This window comes from Elephas maximus, chromosome 7 (assembly GCF_024166365.1).
Source record: "Elephas maximus indicus isolate mEleMax1 chromosome 7, mEleMax1 primary haplotype, whole genome shotgun sequence".
Lineage (NCBI taxonomy): Eukaryota > Metazoa > Chordata > Mammalia > Proboscidea > Elephantidae > Elephas > Elephas maximus.
Window position 1 is genome coordinate 63,100,083 of NC_064825.1, and position 14,944 is coordinate 63,115,026.

The 14,944-nt window shown below is 37.8% G+C and overlaps 1 protein-coding gene across 1 annotated transcript; it reads left to right on the forward strand.

Moving 5' to 3' along the window:
• The first annotated feature begins 10,679 nt into the window (after positions 1-10,679).
• On the forward strand, positions 10,680-11,624 carry LOC126079874 (olfactory receptor 10A3-like). Its single transcript, XM_049891234.1, has one exon. The coding sequence runs from the start codon at positions 10,680-10,682 to the stop codon at positions 11,622-11,624; it is 945 nt and encodes a 314-aa protein (XP_049747191.1).
• Positions 11,625-14,944: the final 3,320 nt, after the last annotated feature.

Genomic DNA, 14,944 nt, shown 5'->3' on the forward strand with positions numbered 1-14,944 from the left:
TACGTAAGACAACTTCCTGGTCAACTGACTGGAAGAGATCCATATTTATGCCTATTCCCAAGAACGGTGATCCAGCCAAATGCGGATATTATAGAATATCATTTATATCACGTGCAAGCAAAAGTTTGGTGAAGATCATTCAAAAATGGCTGCAGCAGTATATTGACAGGGAACTGCCAGAAATTCAGGCCAGTTTCAGAAGAGGACGTGGAACCAGGGATATCATTGCTGACGTCAGATGGATCCTGGCTGAAACAGAGAATACCAGAAGAATGTTTACCTGTGTTTTATTGACTACGCCAAGGCATTCGACCATGTGGATCATAACAAATTATGGATAACATTGCAAAGTATGGGAATTCCAGAACACTTAATTGTGCTCATGAGGAAACTTTACATAGATCAAGAGGCAGTTGTTCCAACAGAACAAGGGGATACTGATCTGTTTAAAGCCCGGAAAAGTGTGTGTCTTTGTTGTATCCTTTCACCACACCTATTCAATACGTATGCTGAGCAAATAATAGAAGAAGCTGGACTATAAGAAGAAGAACGGGACATCAGGATTGGAGGAAGACTCATTAACAACCTGTGTTATGCAGATGACACAACCTTGCTTGCTGAAAGTGAAGAGGACTTGAAGCACTTACTAATGAAAGTCAAAGACCACAGCCTTCAGTATGGATTGCACCTCAACATAAAGAAAACAAAAATCCTCACAACTGGACCAATAAGCAACATCATGATAAACGGGGAAAAGATTGAAGTTGTCAAGGATTTCATTTTACTTGGATCCACAATCAACAGCCATGGAAGCAGCCGTCAAGAAATCAAAAGACGCATTGCATTGGGTAAATCTGCTGCAAAGGACCTCTCTGAAGTGTTGAAAAGCAAAGCTGTCACCTTGAAGACTAAGGTGCGCCTGACCCGAGCCACGGTATTTTCAATCACATCATATGCATGTGAAAGCTGGACAATGGATAAGGAAGACCAAAGAAGAATTGACGCCTTTTAATTGTGGTGTTGGTGAAAAATATTGAATATACCATGGACTGCCAAAAGAACGAACAAATCTGTCTTGGAAGAAGTGCAACCACAATGCTCCTCAGAAGCAAGGATGGCAAGACTGCATCTTACATACTTTGGACATGCTGTCGGGAGGGATCAGTCCCTGGAGAAGGCATCATGCTTGGCAAAGTACAACGTCAGCACAGAAGAGGAAGACCCTCAATGCGGTGGATTGACACAGTAGCTGCAACAATGAGCTCCAAGCATAACAACGACTGTAAGGATGGCGCAGGACCGGGCAGTGTTTCATTCTGTTGTGCATAAGGCCGCTATGAGTAGGAACCAACTCAAAGGCACCTAACAACAACAGCAACATAATATTGCTTATGATTTCTTTCATTACTTTCATGGAAATTCCTTTCTCAGCCAATAAAGACAGATTTATCTATTATTTACTTGCTGGGATTATGTGGTTTAATTTTCTAGATTTAACTTTGTGATTCAGCTAGAATTGCTTTTAGAATGTGTTATGAAGTAATACTCTAGTTTTTTTTTTCTATGAAATGAAGTAATACTCTAGTTTTATTTTTTTTTCTATGCAACAAACCTTCAGACAAAGCAATAATCCAATTTTCCCCACACAAACCTGTACCACCATCATTATCATTTATTGATTCATATATGATTTAAGGAAACCCTGGTGATGTAGTAGTTAAGAGCTACGGCTGCTAATCAAAAGGTGGGCAGTTTGAATCCATCAGGGGCTCCTTGGAAACTGTATGGAACAGTTCTACTCGGTCCTGTAAGGTCAGTTTGACTCTGAATCAACTCGATGGCAATGGGTTTGGTTTTTTTGGTTATATGATTTAATGGTCAATTTTTAAGCTGTTCATTCTTTATAATGTATATATGTGTGTACAAATATGTGTGTGTATATATATAAAATGAAGGTGTTAACACGCACATATATATACATGTACCCATGCATATATACATATCAGATATATAATTCATACATGTCATTGCAGGCAAGATACCCTGGCTCCCTCTCTTCTCCATTCCCCAAAGCGACCACTTTTTTTAGGTGATCTTTTTCATGGTAAACTTTGTGTTTCTAAATAATATGCCAATAAATTTCTACTGTAATTTCTTAATTAATCCATTTTAAGCATTTTCTATTGACTATCTGCTGTGACAAAAGATGTTGTTCATATATGCCATTATCATTGCCTTTTTCTGCATCCTATTAATACAATTATTGGTAGTCCCTTCACTGATATTTTTGCAACATTAAGTAATCTACTAAAAATTTTATCTCTTGCTTCATATACTCAAATGTTTCACTTTTTAAAATGAAGATATTAACATCCTGGGCTACCACCCAGTTCTCCCACTCTCCATCTCCCAAAAACTGTCACCTCCAAATTTACTCTTGCATTGTTAAAGTTAGTAATATTCGCATGCTATTCTGAAATCATAATTGTTCATGTTTCTGTGATTCTAAGACTTGAAAATTAATAAAAGCGTTCACACTACACAATCATGTACATATTTTCACTAGAAATCTAGAGATAATGGTATTAACATTTCCATTATTGTGTTGCTTTTAGAAGCATTTGTAGCTTCCTTTTTTATTTTGATCTTGTACTCTTTGCCTTTATAATATCAATTTTTTTCTATCATATCCATCTAATCAAGTTTTGTAATGAGTCTTTATCTTGTATGTTGTTGTTGTTAGGTGCTGTCAAGTCTGCCCCAACTCATAGCTACATTATGTATCCCAGAAAACCCTTTATTATGTATAGCAGAACAAAATGTTGCTCAGCTCTGCACCACCTTCACAATCATTGCTGTGTTTGAACTTACTGTTGCAACCACTGTGTCAATCCATCTCATTGAGGTTCTCCCTCTTTTCCACTGACCCTCTACTTTACCAAACATGACGTCCTTTTCCAGTAATTGGCCCCTCCTGATGACATGTCCAAAGTAAGTGTGATGAAGTCTTATCATCCTTGCTTCTAAGGAGAATTCTGGCTACACTTCCTCCAAGACAGATTTGTTCATTCTTCTGGCAGTCCATGGTATATTCAATATTCCTCACCAACACCACAATTCAAATGCATCAATTCTTCTTCAGCCTTCCTTTTTCACTGTTCAGCTTTTGACTGGTAGTCTTCGAGATAACAATGACGAACAGGGAAACTCACTTCACGGATTTCATGGTTTGGATGCACCATTTTATGAACTCCATTTCCCCTCGTTTTTTGATGTTCTCCATTATTTGCTGGATTTGCTGGAACACTTCCTCAAATAACTCTCTGAGCTTAATGAGAATAACTCAGTTCTTGTGTGTCTAAAAATTGCTTAAAATTTCTTCCCTCTTGATTGATAGTTTAGGGAAAAATACTTTCCTAGGTTGAAAATCTTTTTCCCTCAGAAATGCAGAAGAATTATTCCATGATCTTCTAGTAACCAGTGTTCCATTCTGATACTTCTTGTTCTTTTTAAGGTGGTATGTTTTGAGGCCTTATTTGGTTTTTCCCCCTTATTTTTTTTATACTTTGTGTGATGAAATTTTACAGTTATGTTCTTAAGTTTATTTATTAGTTGTGTTGGATATGCAAAGAGGCCATGTTCAACTTGAAAAGCCTTGTTCTTACAATTGGGATTTTTCTGTATAATTTCTTTAATAATGTGTTTCCTTTGTTTTTTTTTTTCCATTTCTAAAACCAATATTGTAAAAGTTATAACCCATCAACTGATCCTCTGTCACTATTCTTTTTCTCTAGTATTTTTTGTTTCTGTTTCTTTTCCTAAAAGATTTATTCATCTTTGTCTTCTATTAACACTCTTTCCAATAATTATTTCCAGAAGTTTACTCTTCTCCAGTTGTTACTTTTTAATAGCTTTCTGTTGTTATTTTACAGATACAAAAAATATCTTCTCAAATCTCACCTGTCCTTTACATTATCTCTGTTACCCCAGATTTCCCTTCTATTTGTTGCTCTTGGAAGTCCTTTAACAGAGGCTTCTAAGAACAATAAACAGAAAAATGCTGCCTGTGAGCGCTGTGTATGTAGGCAAGACTTTCAACTGACAGGTTTTGCTTTAGGGTGATTAGTGAAAAGCTAATCTTTTCTGTATGTTGGACCCCTAAATATCAGAATGGAAATGGTTTTTAATTTTCCAATATTTTATCTGGGAGATGGAAGCCTTGCTAGTGAACATTCTGCAAACATGATGGGGCTAGGGAAGGAGATCAGCTGCCTATAAAAAAAAAAAAAAAGAAGAAGAAAAACTTGCATTTACTCTGTTTTCTGTCACATTTGACAAATATTTATTGAGTGACTAGTGTATTTCAGACATTGTTCTGTTTTAGCATCCCCTCCTCTATGCGGCAGTTCTCCTCCATCACATGAGGTTACTGTGAGTGAAAAATTGACTCGACTGTTCCTAACAGGAAATCCAGCTAAATGATAGCTTTAAAAGAAAATTATAGTTTTAGGACTAAACACCCCAAAATGTTCCATGTTTCGGCAACGGATAGCAGATAAGCAAAGTTAATCTACTTGGCTTGATATGAAACTGTTCTTGATTTGGCCCATGCCTATACCTCCTATTGGAGCCCTGGTGGTGCAGTGGTTAAGAGCTTGGCTGCTAACCAAAAGGTCGGCAGTTCTAATACACCAGCCACTCCTTGGAAACCCCATGGGGGCACTTCTACTCCGTACTGTAGGGTTGCTATGAGTTGGAATCGATTCAACAGCAAATTTTTTTTTTTCGTAAATACCTCCTATTGTTTCTTGCTATATTTCTGCTCATTCACTAAATCATTTACTAGCTTGCTCACTTACTCGTTTACTGTTTTCTGATACAAGGTTTACTTTCAGTTTTATGAAGTCACTACCTTATTCTGACCTGGAGCTGTCAAAACATGTCTTTCTTTCCATGTAATATGCATTTCTCACTCTACTTTTCAACTGGCTAATTCCTACACTTTCCTCAGATTTCCTTAAAATGTCATTTCCTCAAGACAGTCTTCCTTGATTCTCCTCCCAGCTCTCCCTCATTATTCTCTCTCCAAATACTCTGTCATTATTCATCACCCTTTATCTACATTTTATTTGATGAAGCAGAATGAGCTTTTCTTCTCCTTAACGGTACCTTGTACCAGGTTGCTACCAAATAAGAGTGTTCGTAATGTAACTCAAAGTTGTGAAGGGGCAGGCATTCTTAGCTTAGGGAAAGCATAAAGTGCAGGAAATATGCCTCAAAGAAGTTAATCCTCACAACATAAACTCAGATTAAAAAAAGAAAAACTTCATCCTGAGGCTAGGCCACCTTCCCGCCACATGAAGAGTCCCATCTGTCCCGTCTCCCCCCAACAGTGGGAAGCAGAAAAGAACTGTGGGAGAATGAAGAAAAGCACCTAAGTTGGGACAGCACCTTGTGGGAGAGAGTCCAGAGAGTTACCTTTTCAACCATAGAATTGGTTATGAGGTACCCCTGAGATTCTAAGCTCAAAACCCATACACATGGCTCAGAGACACTGGAATGTTGTCTGTTTGATTGTTAAGTATTTGGAATGTATTGATATTTTCTTCATGACAAAGTACATAATCAGTTTGTGTAAACATTCGGTAGATATTTTGGGAGAAAAATAATGATTATCAGGATAAAAGATATAAAAGATGTTCTTTCTGTCTCCTGTTTACTCTCTCATTACCATCTGCTATATCGAAATTTTTTTTTTTTTTTTTGAGGTCTTCCCACTCGTATTTCTTGGTCAAACCTTGAGAAAACTGTGTCAAAATCTTCATGTTTTGGTTTTGTCAATGTTAGTTTTATATATATTACATTTTTATTTTTGCTGTGTTAAATCCTTTGACTGTTTTGTATAGAATGCACATATACAAAATTCTTTTTTAGCTTAATACTTTTGGCTTTAATTGTATTTTGATATTAATATTGCTTCCTTTTTATCTCTTTAGCATCTGTCCGAAGTATTTTTCATAAACTTTTCATTGAATTCTAATATGCATATAGAAAGGTGTACAAATCATGATGGTACAACTTGATGACATCTCACAAAGCACACATAACCTATGCTACCATTACTAACATCAAAATATAGGACATGTCATCATGACAAAATCCCCATGGGATTGCTGCTGTCTCCACTTATAGAACAGAAATCATGAAACCTACATATTAGGCAGCATTTCCCATGCCCAGATCACATGACCATTTCATGGATGGTTATGTAATTCCAGCATCATGAGTGATTTGGAAGAGGTCCTTGGATTGGATTCTGTGAATAACAACCCATTTTAGAGAGAGGTGATGTGTTGTTGCATAAGTGTTGTTGGCAGCCTTATTGTCACCAGGGAGGGAGGGCTTCCTTGACAATGCAACCTTGTCAGAGATGAGAAGTAGAGGGAAAATAAACAGGTCCTGGCCACATTGAGTTCTGGATAAAGCTAAGCCTGAAGATTCGTCCATTCCTACACTCTACTGGGACTGAGCCAGTAAGTTTCACGCATTGCTCAAGCCAGTTTAGACTGAGTCCCTTGATGCACATACTTATCCTGTGAGATTAATAAAATTATTACTAACATAATTAATGCTCGAAGTCAAACAGCTAATCAGATCTTTTTACTTTAAATTAAATAGCATTAATTATGAAATGGGGCTCTGGTGACACAGTGGTTAAGAGCTATGGTTGCTAACCAAAAGCCCGGCAGTTCAGATCCACCAGCCACTCCTTAGGAGCCCTATGGGGCAGTTCTACTCTGTCCTATAGGGTCGCTATGAGTAGGAATCGACTCAACAGCAATGGGTAAGTATGAAATCAACTGTAATGACTTTTTTCTCAAAAAATTTCAGTGCCTTTGTATTTCTACTAGAAAAGATAAAGTGTTCCGGGGGGTATCCAGGCTTTTCACATATTAGGCCTCAATCTACTTAACTTGTTTCCCACCATTGCACAAACTGTCCATTCTGTCCAGCTCTAAGTTGCCTGTCTTCGCTCACCCCCTCAACTCACCCTCCTCTCTCCTTTTCCCTCATCTACTAACATTTATTCAACCTTTTCATTCACGTCCCGTTGGGACATGTCAGGGTGAAACTGAGTCTCTTGTGTGAAGGATGTTTGTTCCCTGTAGAAATCTTAAGGAGTTGTGCTCCAAGTTGGTGCTATTCACTATCACACCTGAGGGACCAAGTTCAAGACTCTTTGGTTATCATAGAATAATGCAGCAAAGTGTGTATAATGTGATTGCAAGTTGTCCCGGGAGGGGTTCTCCAGGGCATGTGATTCAGTGTCATATAATGTTCTAGAATCAGTGCATTGAATGACTGAGTGGTACTTACGAGATGGTGGCTTTTGATTAGAGGTAAAGCTTTGGATAAAATGGCATGAAAATCAAAGAGACAGAGTCAATAGGTAAGAGACGAAGATTCTGATTGAGTGGGCTGTTAGCAGGCTTTCTATTTACAGTTCTCCTCACTAATAATTACAGGTGCTTTTGAAGTGATGGCTCAGGAATCATTAGCCACATCTGAAACATTCAAATCAGTAGACTCTGGTTTTGACACGTGCTAGTTAATTTCTCTTTCTTTTCTTTACAGAAAAAAGTTTGGGTAATAATTAGACCTTTAAGCATCAACTATTACAAGTTTATAACTGGAAGAGAACTTAGTGCTAGAGAAGGGCGTGATCTGCCCTAGTATTACATGTCAGAGTTACCCAAGGCAGTATTAGGGTCTTCTAGTTATAGTTATAGAAAGATGGAGCATTTATGATCAGTTACTCTTTGCTTCTCATGAAGGCAGTAATATGGTTTTGTTCCCTAACATGGATTTAATCAATCTATGAAGGTTTTATATTTTTATACAAAATTCTAAATTTTCTAATTTTCAAAACCTATCTGCTTTTAAATACAGTGAAACCTGTGAGAAACAGAACTCCATGGGATTGCTTTATTTTTCTGGGTCTCACAAGTTCTCTGCCTTTGATAGGATGTAATCTTACCACTTTTCTATCACTTGTTTTAGTGGAAAATATTTGAGTTTTCCTTCTCTGACAGATTTCTGCCTTATACAGTTTCTGGTTTTTGTAGGTTTTACTGTATTTGACACTGAATACATGCTATTCTCTTTTTTTCCCCCATTAAAAACCCCATTGCCATTGGTTCAGTTCCAACTCATAGCGACCCTTTAGGACAGAGTAGAACTGCTCCATAGGGTTTCCAAGGAGTGGCTGGTAGACTTGAACTGTCAACCTTTTTGTTAGCAGCTGTAGCTCTTAACCACTGTGTCACCAGGGCTCCTTTTTCCCTGTTGGAGATGGTTTAAATATTTGGTCATACAGAGTCCATTTTTTTATTTTTAGGAGATTTTTTGACATCTGAAATATAATTATTATAGTTAATAAAGATAGTTGATTTTACAATATAACTCAGGTCAGACTCAGCTAGAGATAAGGCCAACTTGCCTTCTACTTTCTGCTAATGTGGTGATGGTCTGAACTTGAGACAACATTTTACGTCTTGACCTCGATGTGTCCTTCCAGCCTCCTGACTTCCTCATGTCCCACTATGAAGTTCTGGTTCAAAGCATCACACAAAGGTCAGTAGGCCTCTTTTCTGTGCTACGATGCCATCTACTACTAACTTTTGACTTTAGCAATTCAGCCTTCCTCCTCATGCTGTTCTTCTACCTAATAACCCTTCTATGCAAGACATCCTGTGATTGTGTTCATTCATCCTCCCTTCCCATTCGGAAGTAATTTTTTCTTCCTTTAAATTTCTGAAGCACTTGTTCTTACTCATGCTTCCCAATACAGTCATTTACTGATTTGATTTTTCTTTTAGACACTGTATTTCTTCAGGAAGAGTCTGTAGTTTCCTAGCTTTTATATTCATTTATTCAACAATTACTTGTTTAGCAGGTATTATTGACTAGGGATGGTTGTAGGCATTGTGAATATATTATTTGTAAACATATACACACACATATATATATAAACAATGTATCGTATATCTATCAATCACCTATCATCTTTTTATATATATGTATACTTGTGTGTGTGTATATATATATATATACACACATACATACACATGTATATATCTTGAATATACCACGGACTGCCAGAAGAAAAAATTTTTCTTGGAAGAAGTACAGCCAGGATGCTCCTTAGAATCGAGAATGGCGAGATTTCGCCTCACGTACTTTGGACATGTAATCACGAGGGATCAGTCCCTGAAGACGGACATTATGGTTGGTAAAATAGAGGGTCAGCAAAAAAGAAGACCTTCAAGGAGATGGATTGATACAATGGTTGTAACAATGGACTCAAACAGTAGCAATTGTGAGGATGGCACAGGACCAGGTCATGTTTCATTCTGTTGTACATAAGGTTGCTTTGAGTTGGAACTGACTCGATAACACCTAACAACAAATATTATATATATATATATATATAAAACAACAAATATATAAAACAAATATATATAGTATCACCAACTGACATTATATACATATTACATATATTATACATTTATTTTATATACATAATGTTGGTTGGTGATAATGGGAAAAGTTAGAGCAAGGTATAAGAGGTAGGCATTAGAGAGACTTGGGTAGGGAGTAGGTTGCTGTTTTACGTAGTGTTGTCTCAGGGAAGATCTCTCTGTTGAGCTTAGGGCCCAAATGCATGCCTGAGAGTACAGAGCCTCTAAAACGGTACGTGCTCACTCAGTGTTTGTTGCATAATTAATGATTAAATGAACTCCTTGATGCGGAGGAGAGTGGGAGAGGGAGGAAAGAGAGAGACAACTTTTAAATCACAGGTTTGCATGACCAGAAAATGGGCTTTTTATTTGGTTTTGAAAACCATCATGATCACAAGGAAGGGCCGTGGAAAATGGCCTTGGATATTTCCCATCCAGGCAAATTTGAATATAACTGGCCAGGTTCAGCCTGGGCAGAAATCAATAAGCCTGAAGCCAGTTCTCATAAATTGTCAGATCACCTAAGATAAGTACATCTAAAATTCAACCAAACCCCCTTTGTGTGTTTCTATGGAGTGTTGTCACGTTTACCCAAGTAACATACAGGTGTTTTACACCCTAATGAATATTTATAATGAATAAATATCAACTTTGCTGCAACTTTGAATCATTAAGTTGTTATAAAATATTTTGGTGTTTATCTTTTTCCATTTTTCTACTTTTTAACACTTTTTTGTGGTCTTAAATTCCATGTTTATATATAATTGAGAAAAAAGATGATATAGCAATGTTAAGGGAATAGAGCCTAAGTTTTCAAATATTCATGTTTCTTTTAAGAAAATGGTTAATAAAGAGTATACTTAGTTTTGGAACTACATAGTGTACAACTTGCGATCAAACTCCACTATTATTTCGTAATTTTCAGACAATATTTTTGAGCCAGATTCTTTACTTCTTCCCTTACATTTGAAAGATTCATTAATCCCAGTAGTTGGCCATCTTCCAAAATTGCCAACCTGAATTTCTGTCAGCATGGGCTCATCATTACATCTACCAAGAATTCCTCAGGTGAATGCAGATGCGAACTCTTTCCTATTGGACTGTGACTTCATAATTTATATACCATGTCCATAGACCAACATATGCTCCGCTACTGAAATGAAAAGGCAAAACCAAAGCTCTGTGGTTGAATTCATCCTCTTGGGATTTTCTAACTTTCCTGAACTCCAAGAGCAGCTCTTTGGGATCTTCTTGGTTATTTATCTGGTGACCCTGATAGGAAATGCCACCATCATCATTGTCATCTCCCTGGACCAGAGCCTTCATGTTCCCGTGTACCTGTTCCTCCAGAACTTGTCTGTGGTGGAAGTGAGTTTCAGTGGAGTTATTATGCCTGAAATGCTGGTGGTCCTCTCCACGGAGAAAGCGACTATTTCTTTTGCTGGCTGTTTTGCACAGATGTGTTTCATTCTTCTTTTTGGTGGGACAGAATGTTTTCTCCTGGGGACAATGGCTTATGACCGATATGCTGCAATCTGCCATCCTCTGAGCTACCCAATGATTATGAACAAAAGGGTTTTTATGAAATTAGTTACATCCTCATGGGCTTTAGGTTTCTCAATGACTACCCTACAAACCCCATGGGTTTTTAGTTTTCCTTTTTGTGGCCCCAATGAAATTAATCATCTTTCTTGTGAAACCCCTCCAGTGCTAGAGCTTGTGTGTGCAGACACGTTTTTGTTTGAAATCTATGCATTCACAGGCACTGTTTTAATTATTCTGGCTCCTTTCTTGCTGATACTGTTGTCCTATATTCGAATCCTCTTTGCCATCCTGAAGATGCCATCAACCACTGGGAGGCAAAAGGCGTTTTCCACCTGTGCCTCTCATCTCACATCTGTGACCCTCTTCTATGGCACAGCCATTATGACTTATTTACAACCAAAATCCAGCTACTCACCAGAAACCAAGAAATTGATGTCACTGTCTTATTCATTGCTTTCCCCTTTGCTGAATCCACTGATCTACAGCTTGCGAAATAGTGAGATGAAAAGAGCTTTCATGAAATTATGGAGAAGAAAAGTGGTTGCGCACACAGTCTGACTGTGTTGAGAAGCCACGTGGCATTTGGTTACTACCCAACCATCCTCTATTTAAGTTGAATAAATGATGAAACAGATTATTTTTCTTGATATGAGTGTGTTTAATTTGTTGAATATCCATGTTCGATACTACATCAGGGGCATATTTATATATTAATGTTATTTTTCATAGACGCATAATGTTCCTTAGTATTGGGTATAACACAGTTTCTTCAACCGTTTTTTTAATGACGGTCATCTAGGTGGTTTTTAGTTTTTTGTCAGTATATACAATGTTAAAAAAAAGAACCTAGTTTTAATGTTAGTAAATATTTGTGCTGTGGAATAGATTTCACCAAGTTGGTTTGATGAGGCAAAGCAAATGTGTGCTTGAAAATCTTAATAGATATTACCAGATTACTTTTTGAAATTGTTGGAATTACTGCAGACTGGCCTGAAGACCCACTTTGCCCCAAGAAGCCAACAAATAAAGGCATGGGATTTTTACTTTCGGACTAAAAATATGGTCCATGATACAGTAGAAAAAAACAGTATTTACTGAGAAGACCACACTGACTCTAGTTCAGGGATCCTTAGAAATTATAATCTAAGACTGTATTTTATCTAGGTACCTTAGAAAATATTCATGAAGTGTTGTAACTAGAGAGCAGTTTGTGATGGTTTCTTAAAATCATTTATCGTATTGATATCCTTTTCATTTATAGGTCACTGTTTTTGGAAACATTGGTCCAGTTTCACTCATAGGGCAAAAATGTATACCCAAAGCTTGCCAAAGAATGTATGATTTTTCTTTTTTCTTTTGGGAAACAAATGTGATCAACTAATTGTGTCCATTTTCTATTGCCTCTGGGTCATATTACTATCTGTGTGCATTTTTCTCAGAATGACACCTTGATTTTGGACATCTAGCCTCCAGAACTGGGAGGGAATATATTTCTGTTGTTTTAAGCCACATAAACCAAAACCAAACCTATTGTCATTAAGTCAATTCCGATTCATAGCAACTCTATAGGACAGAGTATAACTGCCCTATAGGGTTTCCGAGGTTGTAATCTTCCAGGAGGCAGATTGCCACACCTTTCTCCCACAGAACCCCTGGTGGGTTTGAACTGGCAACCATTTGGTTAGCAGCTGAGCTCTTAACCACTGTAGTACCAGGGCTCCTTTTACACCACAGAGCTTGTGGTAATTTATTATGGTAGCCCTAGGAAAGTAAGATACTTCACACTCTTATTTTTTTAAGACATCACACCATCAATGTGAAAACAGTGTTTTTATAAGTGTAAATTTATCTATAATTTTTTATCACAACTGATGCAGTCATTCCTAACTACTTTTCATGCATTCTTATGACTTTTGTTATCCAGCCAACACTAACCCAGTCTAGGAAAGTATCTGTTCCCCAATAGTCTTTCCCCTGCTCCCTCTTTATAAACCAACAGTGGTGATTGCAATGCAAACCATTTTCACTAATTCATTGATTTTATTATATTCAGCGAATGTTAAAAATTCACACCATAGGAAAAAATGCCCATATCATAGATTAAGTTTGAGAGCAATTAATCTTTGGCCTTTTATGAGCCATAGATTTCTTTGAAAACTTGCTATCTGCTATTGAAACACTGTTCAGAAAAAGAAACATTCATATGGTTAACTTTTGTATATCAATTCGAGCATTCCCTGATCCCTTGAAGTCTACCCATAGGCCCAGATTAAGAACCCTTGATCAATATTCATTAGTTTTGTGGTTTCTACTATTTAAGTTCCCCCTTTCTTTTATAGTTCGGAACCAAGGGTGTGTATGTATTTTGTGAGGGAAGCTGGCGGAGTTGCTGAGAGGTGATTGAGGGACAGGTTTCCTTCCCACCCCCATAGCAGTGAGTGGGCAGAGCCTATTCATAAGAGGCATTTCCTTTCAAGGTGCGCTGGCCAATAGATAAAAGTCCATGCAAGAGCCCCAACCTTTTCCCAATAGGCAGGTTGCAGCTTCGGCTTGTGAGTTAAAATCTTACTTCTACCCATGGTCTGTGACACATAAAGCTTGGGGTCAAATGCTATAGCCAGCTTCTTCATGCAAGGAATCCCTTGGGTTTCTAAAACTCCTCAATTTACTGCCTGCCAACAAGTCTCAGGCCTGTCTTTTCCTTTGCATATTTACATATACATAGGGTCTTGGAAATGCCTGTGACTGGACACAGCCAGAGGGATAAAAAGATAAACATTACTTATTATGGAGGCTGCGAATCTAAGGAGGCATTTCTATTGTACTAATTTTTTCTCTGTTTGCAGTAAAAAAAAAAAAAAAAATTGCAGTGCAGCCCAATTTATCTGATCCTACCACACATTAACAGACTGCTGAGTCAAAGCTACCTTTTCCTTAGTACACCATCCAGGCTGAGAGAAACTGTCAGGCTAGGCTGTGCAAAACCAGTGGTTTTCAAAGGCTCTCCTGGGGAAATTCCACCCTAAACTTCCAAAGGTGGCCTTTCCTTTCCCTTAGAGATCAAAACAGGGCTGGTTTTGCAATATATGATATGTAGCGGTTACCCTGTTTCATTAGCTGGGGCAGGACTCCACCCAAAGCTTTTTCACAAGGACATGTCAAATTGCAGAGGAAGGAAAGAAAAACAGTTACCCCTAGCTCCCACAGTAGCCTGCAAAAGAGGGCAAATTCTGCAAGGCTCATCTCTTTAAGGCCTCCTGAGGGACTTACATGCAAATGAGAAACTCAAAGAAATACCCGCCTTGTTGTGTTCTCAGTCAGCCAATGGTGTTATGGCAAATGTTGAGAATCTCTGCTGAGCAAATAAACTGAAATGACTAAGAATAAGACCAAATGGAAATTCTAGGGACAGGCTGCATTTTATGTCCAATCAATAAAAGTCGGCCAAGCCTAATGAAGTTCCTTATAGCAGTGAACCAGAACAACTGTGAGGTGGTGAGGGCCCAGTTCCCTGAATGGGCTACAGTGCCAAAGGCAGTCCTGTGGGGTCTGAATCCTGGGGAAATAGCAAGATTGTTGTTTCTTAATTCTGTCATCATTAATTAGGACTATTTAATTTCCCCATTTATCATGATGCTGCTTATTGGTCCAGTTGTGATGATAATGGAGAAAATATTGAAGTTGTCAAGGATTTCATTTTATTTGTATCCAGAATCAATACCCATGGAAGCAGCAGTCAAGAAAGCAAAAGACACATTGCATTGGGAAAATCTGCTGCAAAAGACCCCTTTAAAGTGTTAAAAAGCAAAAATGCCACTTTGAGGACTAAGGTGTGCCTGACCCAAGCCATGGTATTTTCCATCGTTTCATATGCATGT

What these genes read in the sequence shown, in the direction of transcription:
- LOC126079874 (XM_049891234.1), top strand. Translation starts at nt 10,680, where the DNA reads ATGAAAAGGCAAAACCAAAGCTCTGTGGTTGAATTCATCCTCTTGGGA.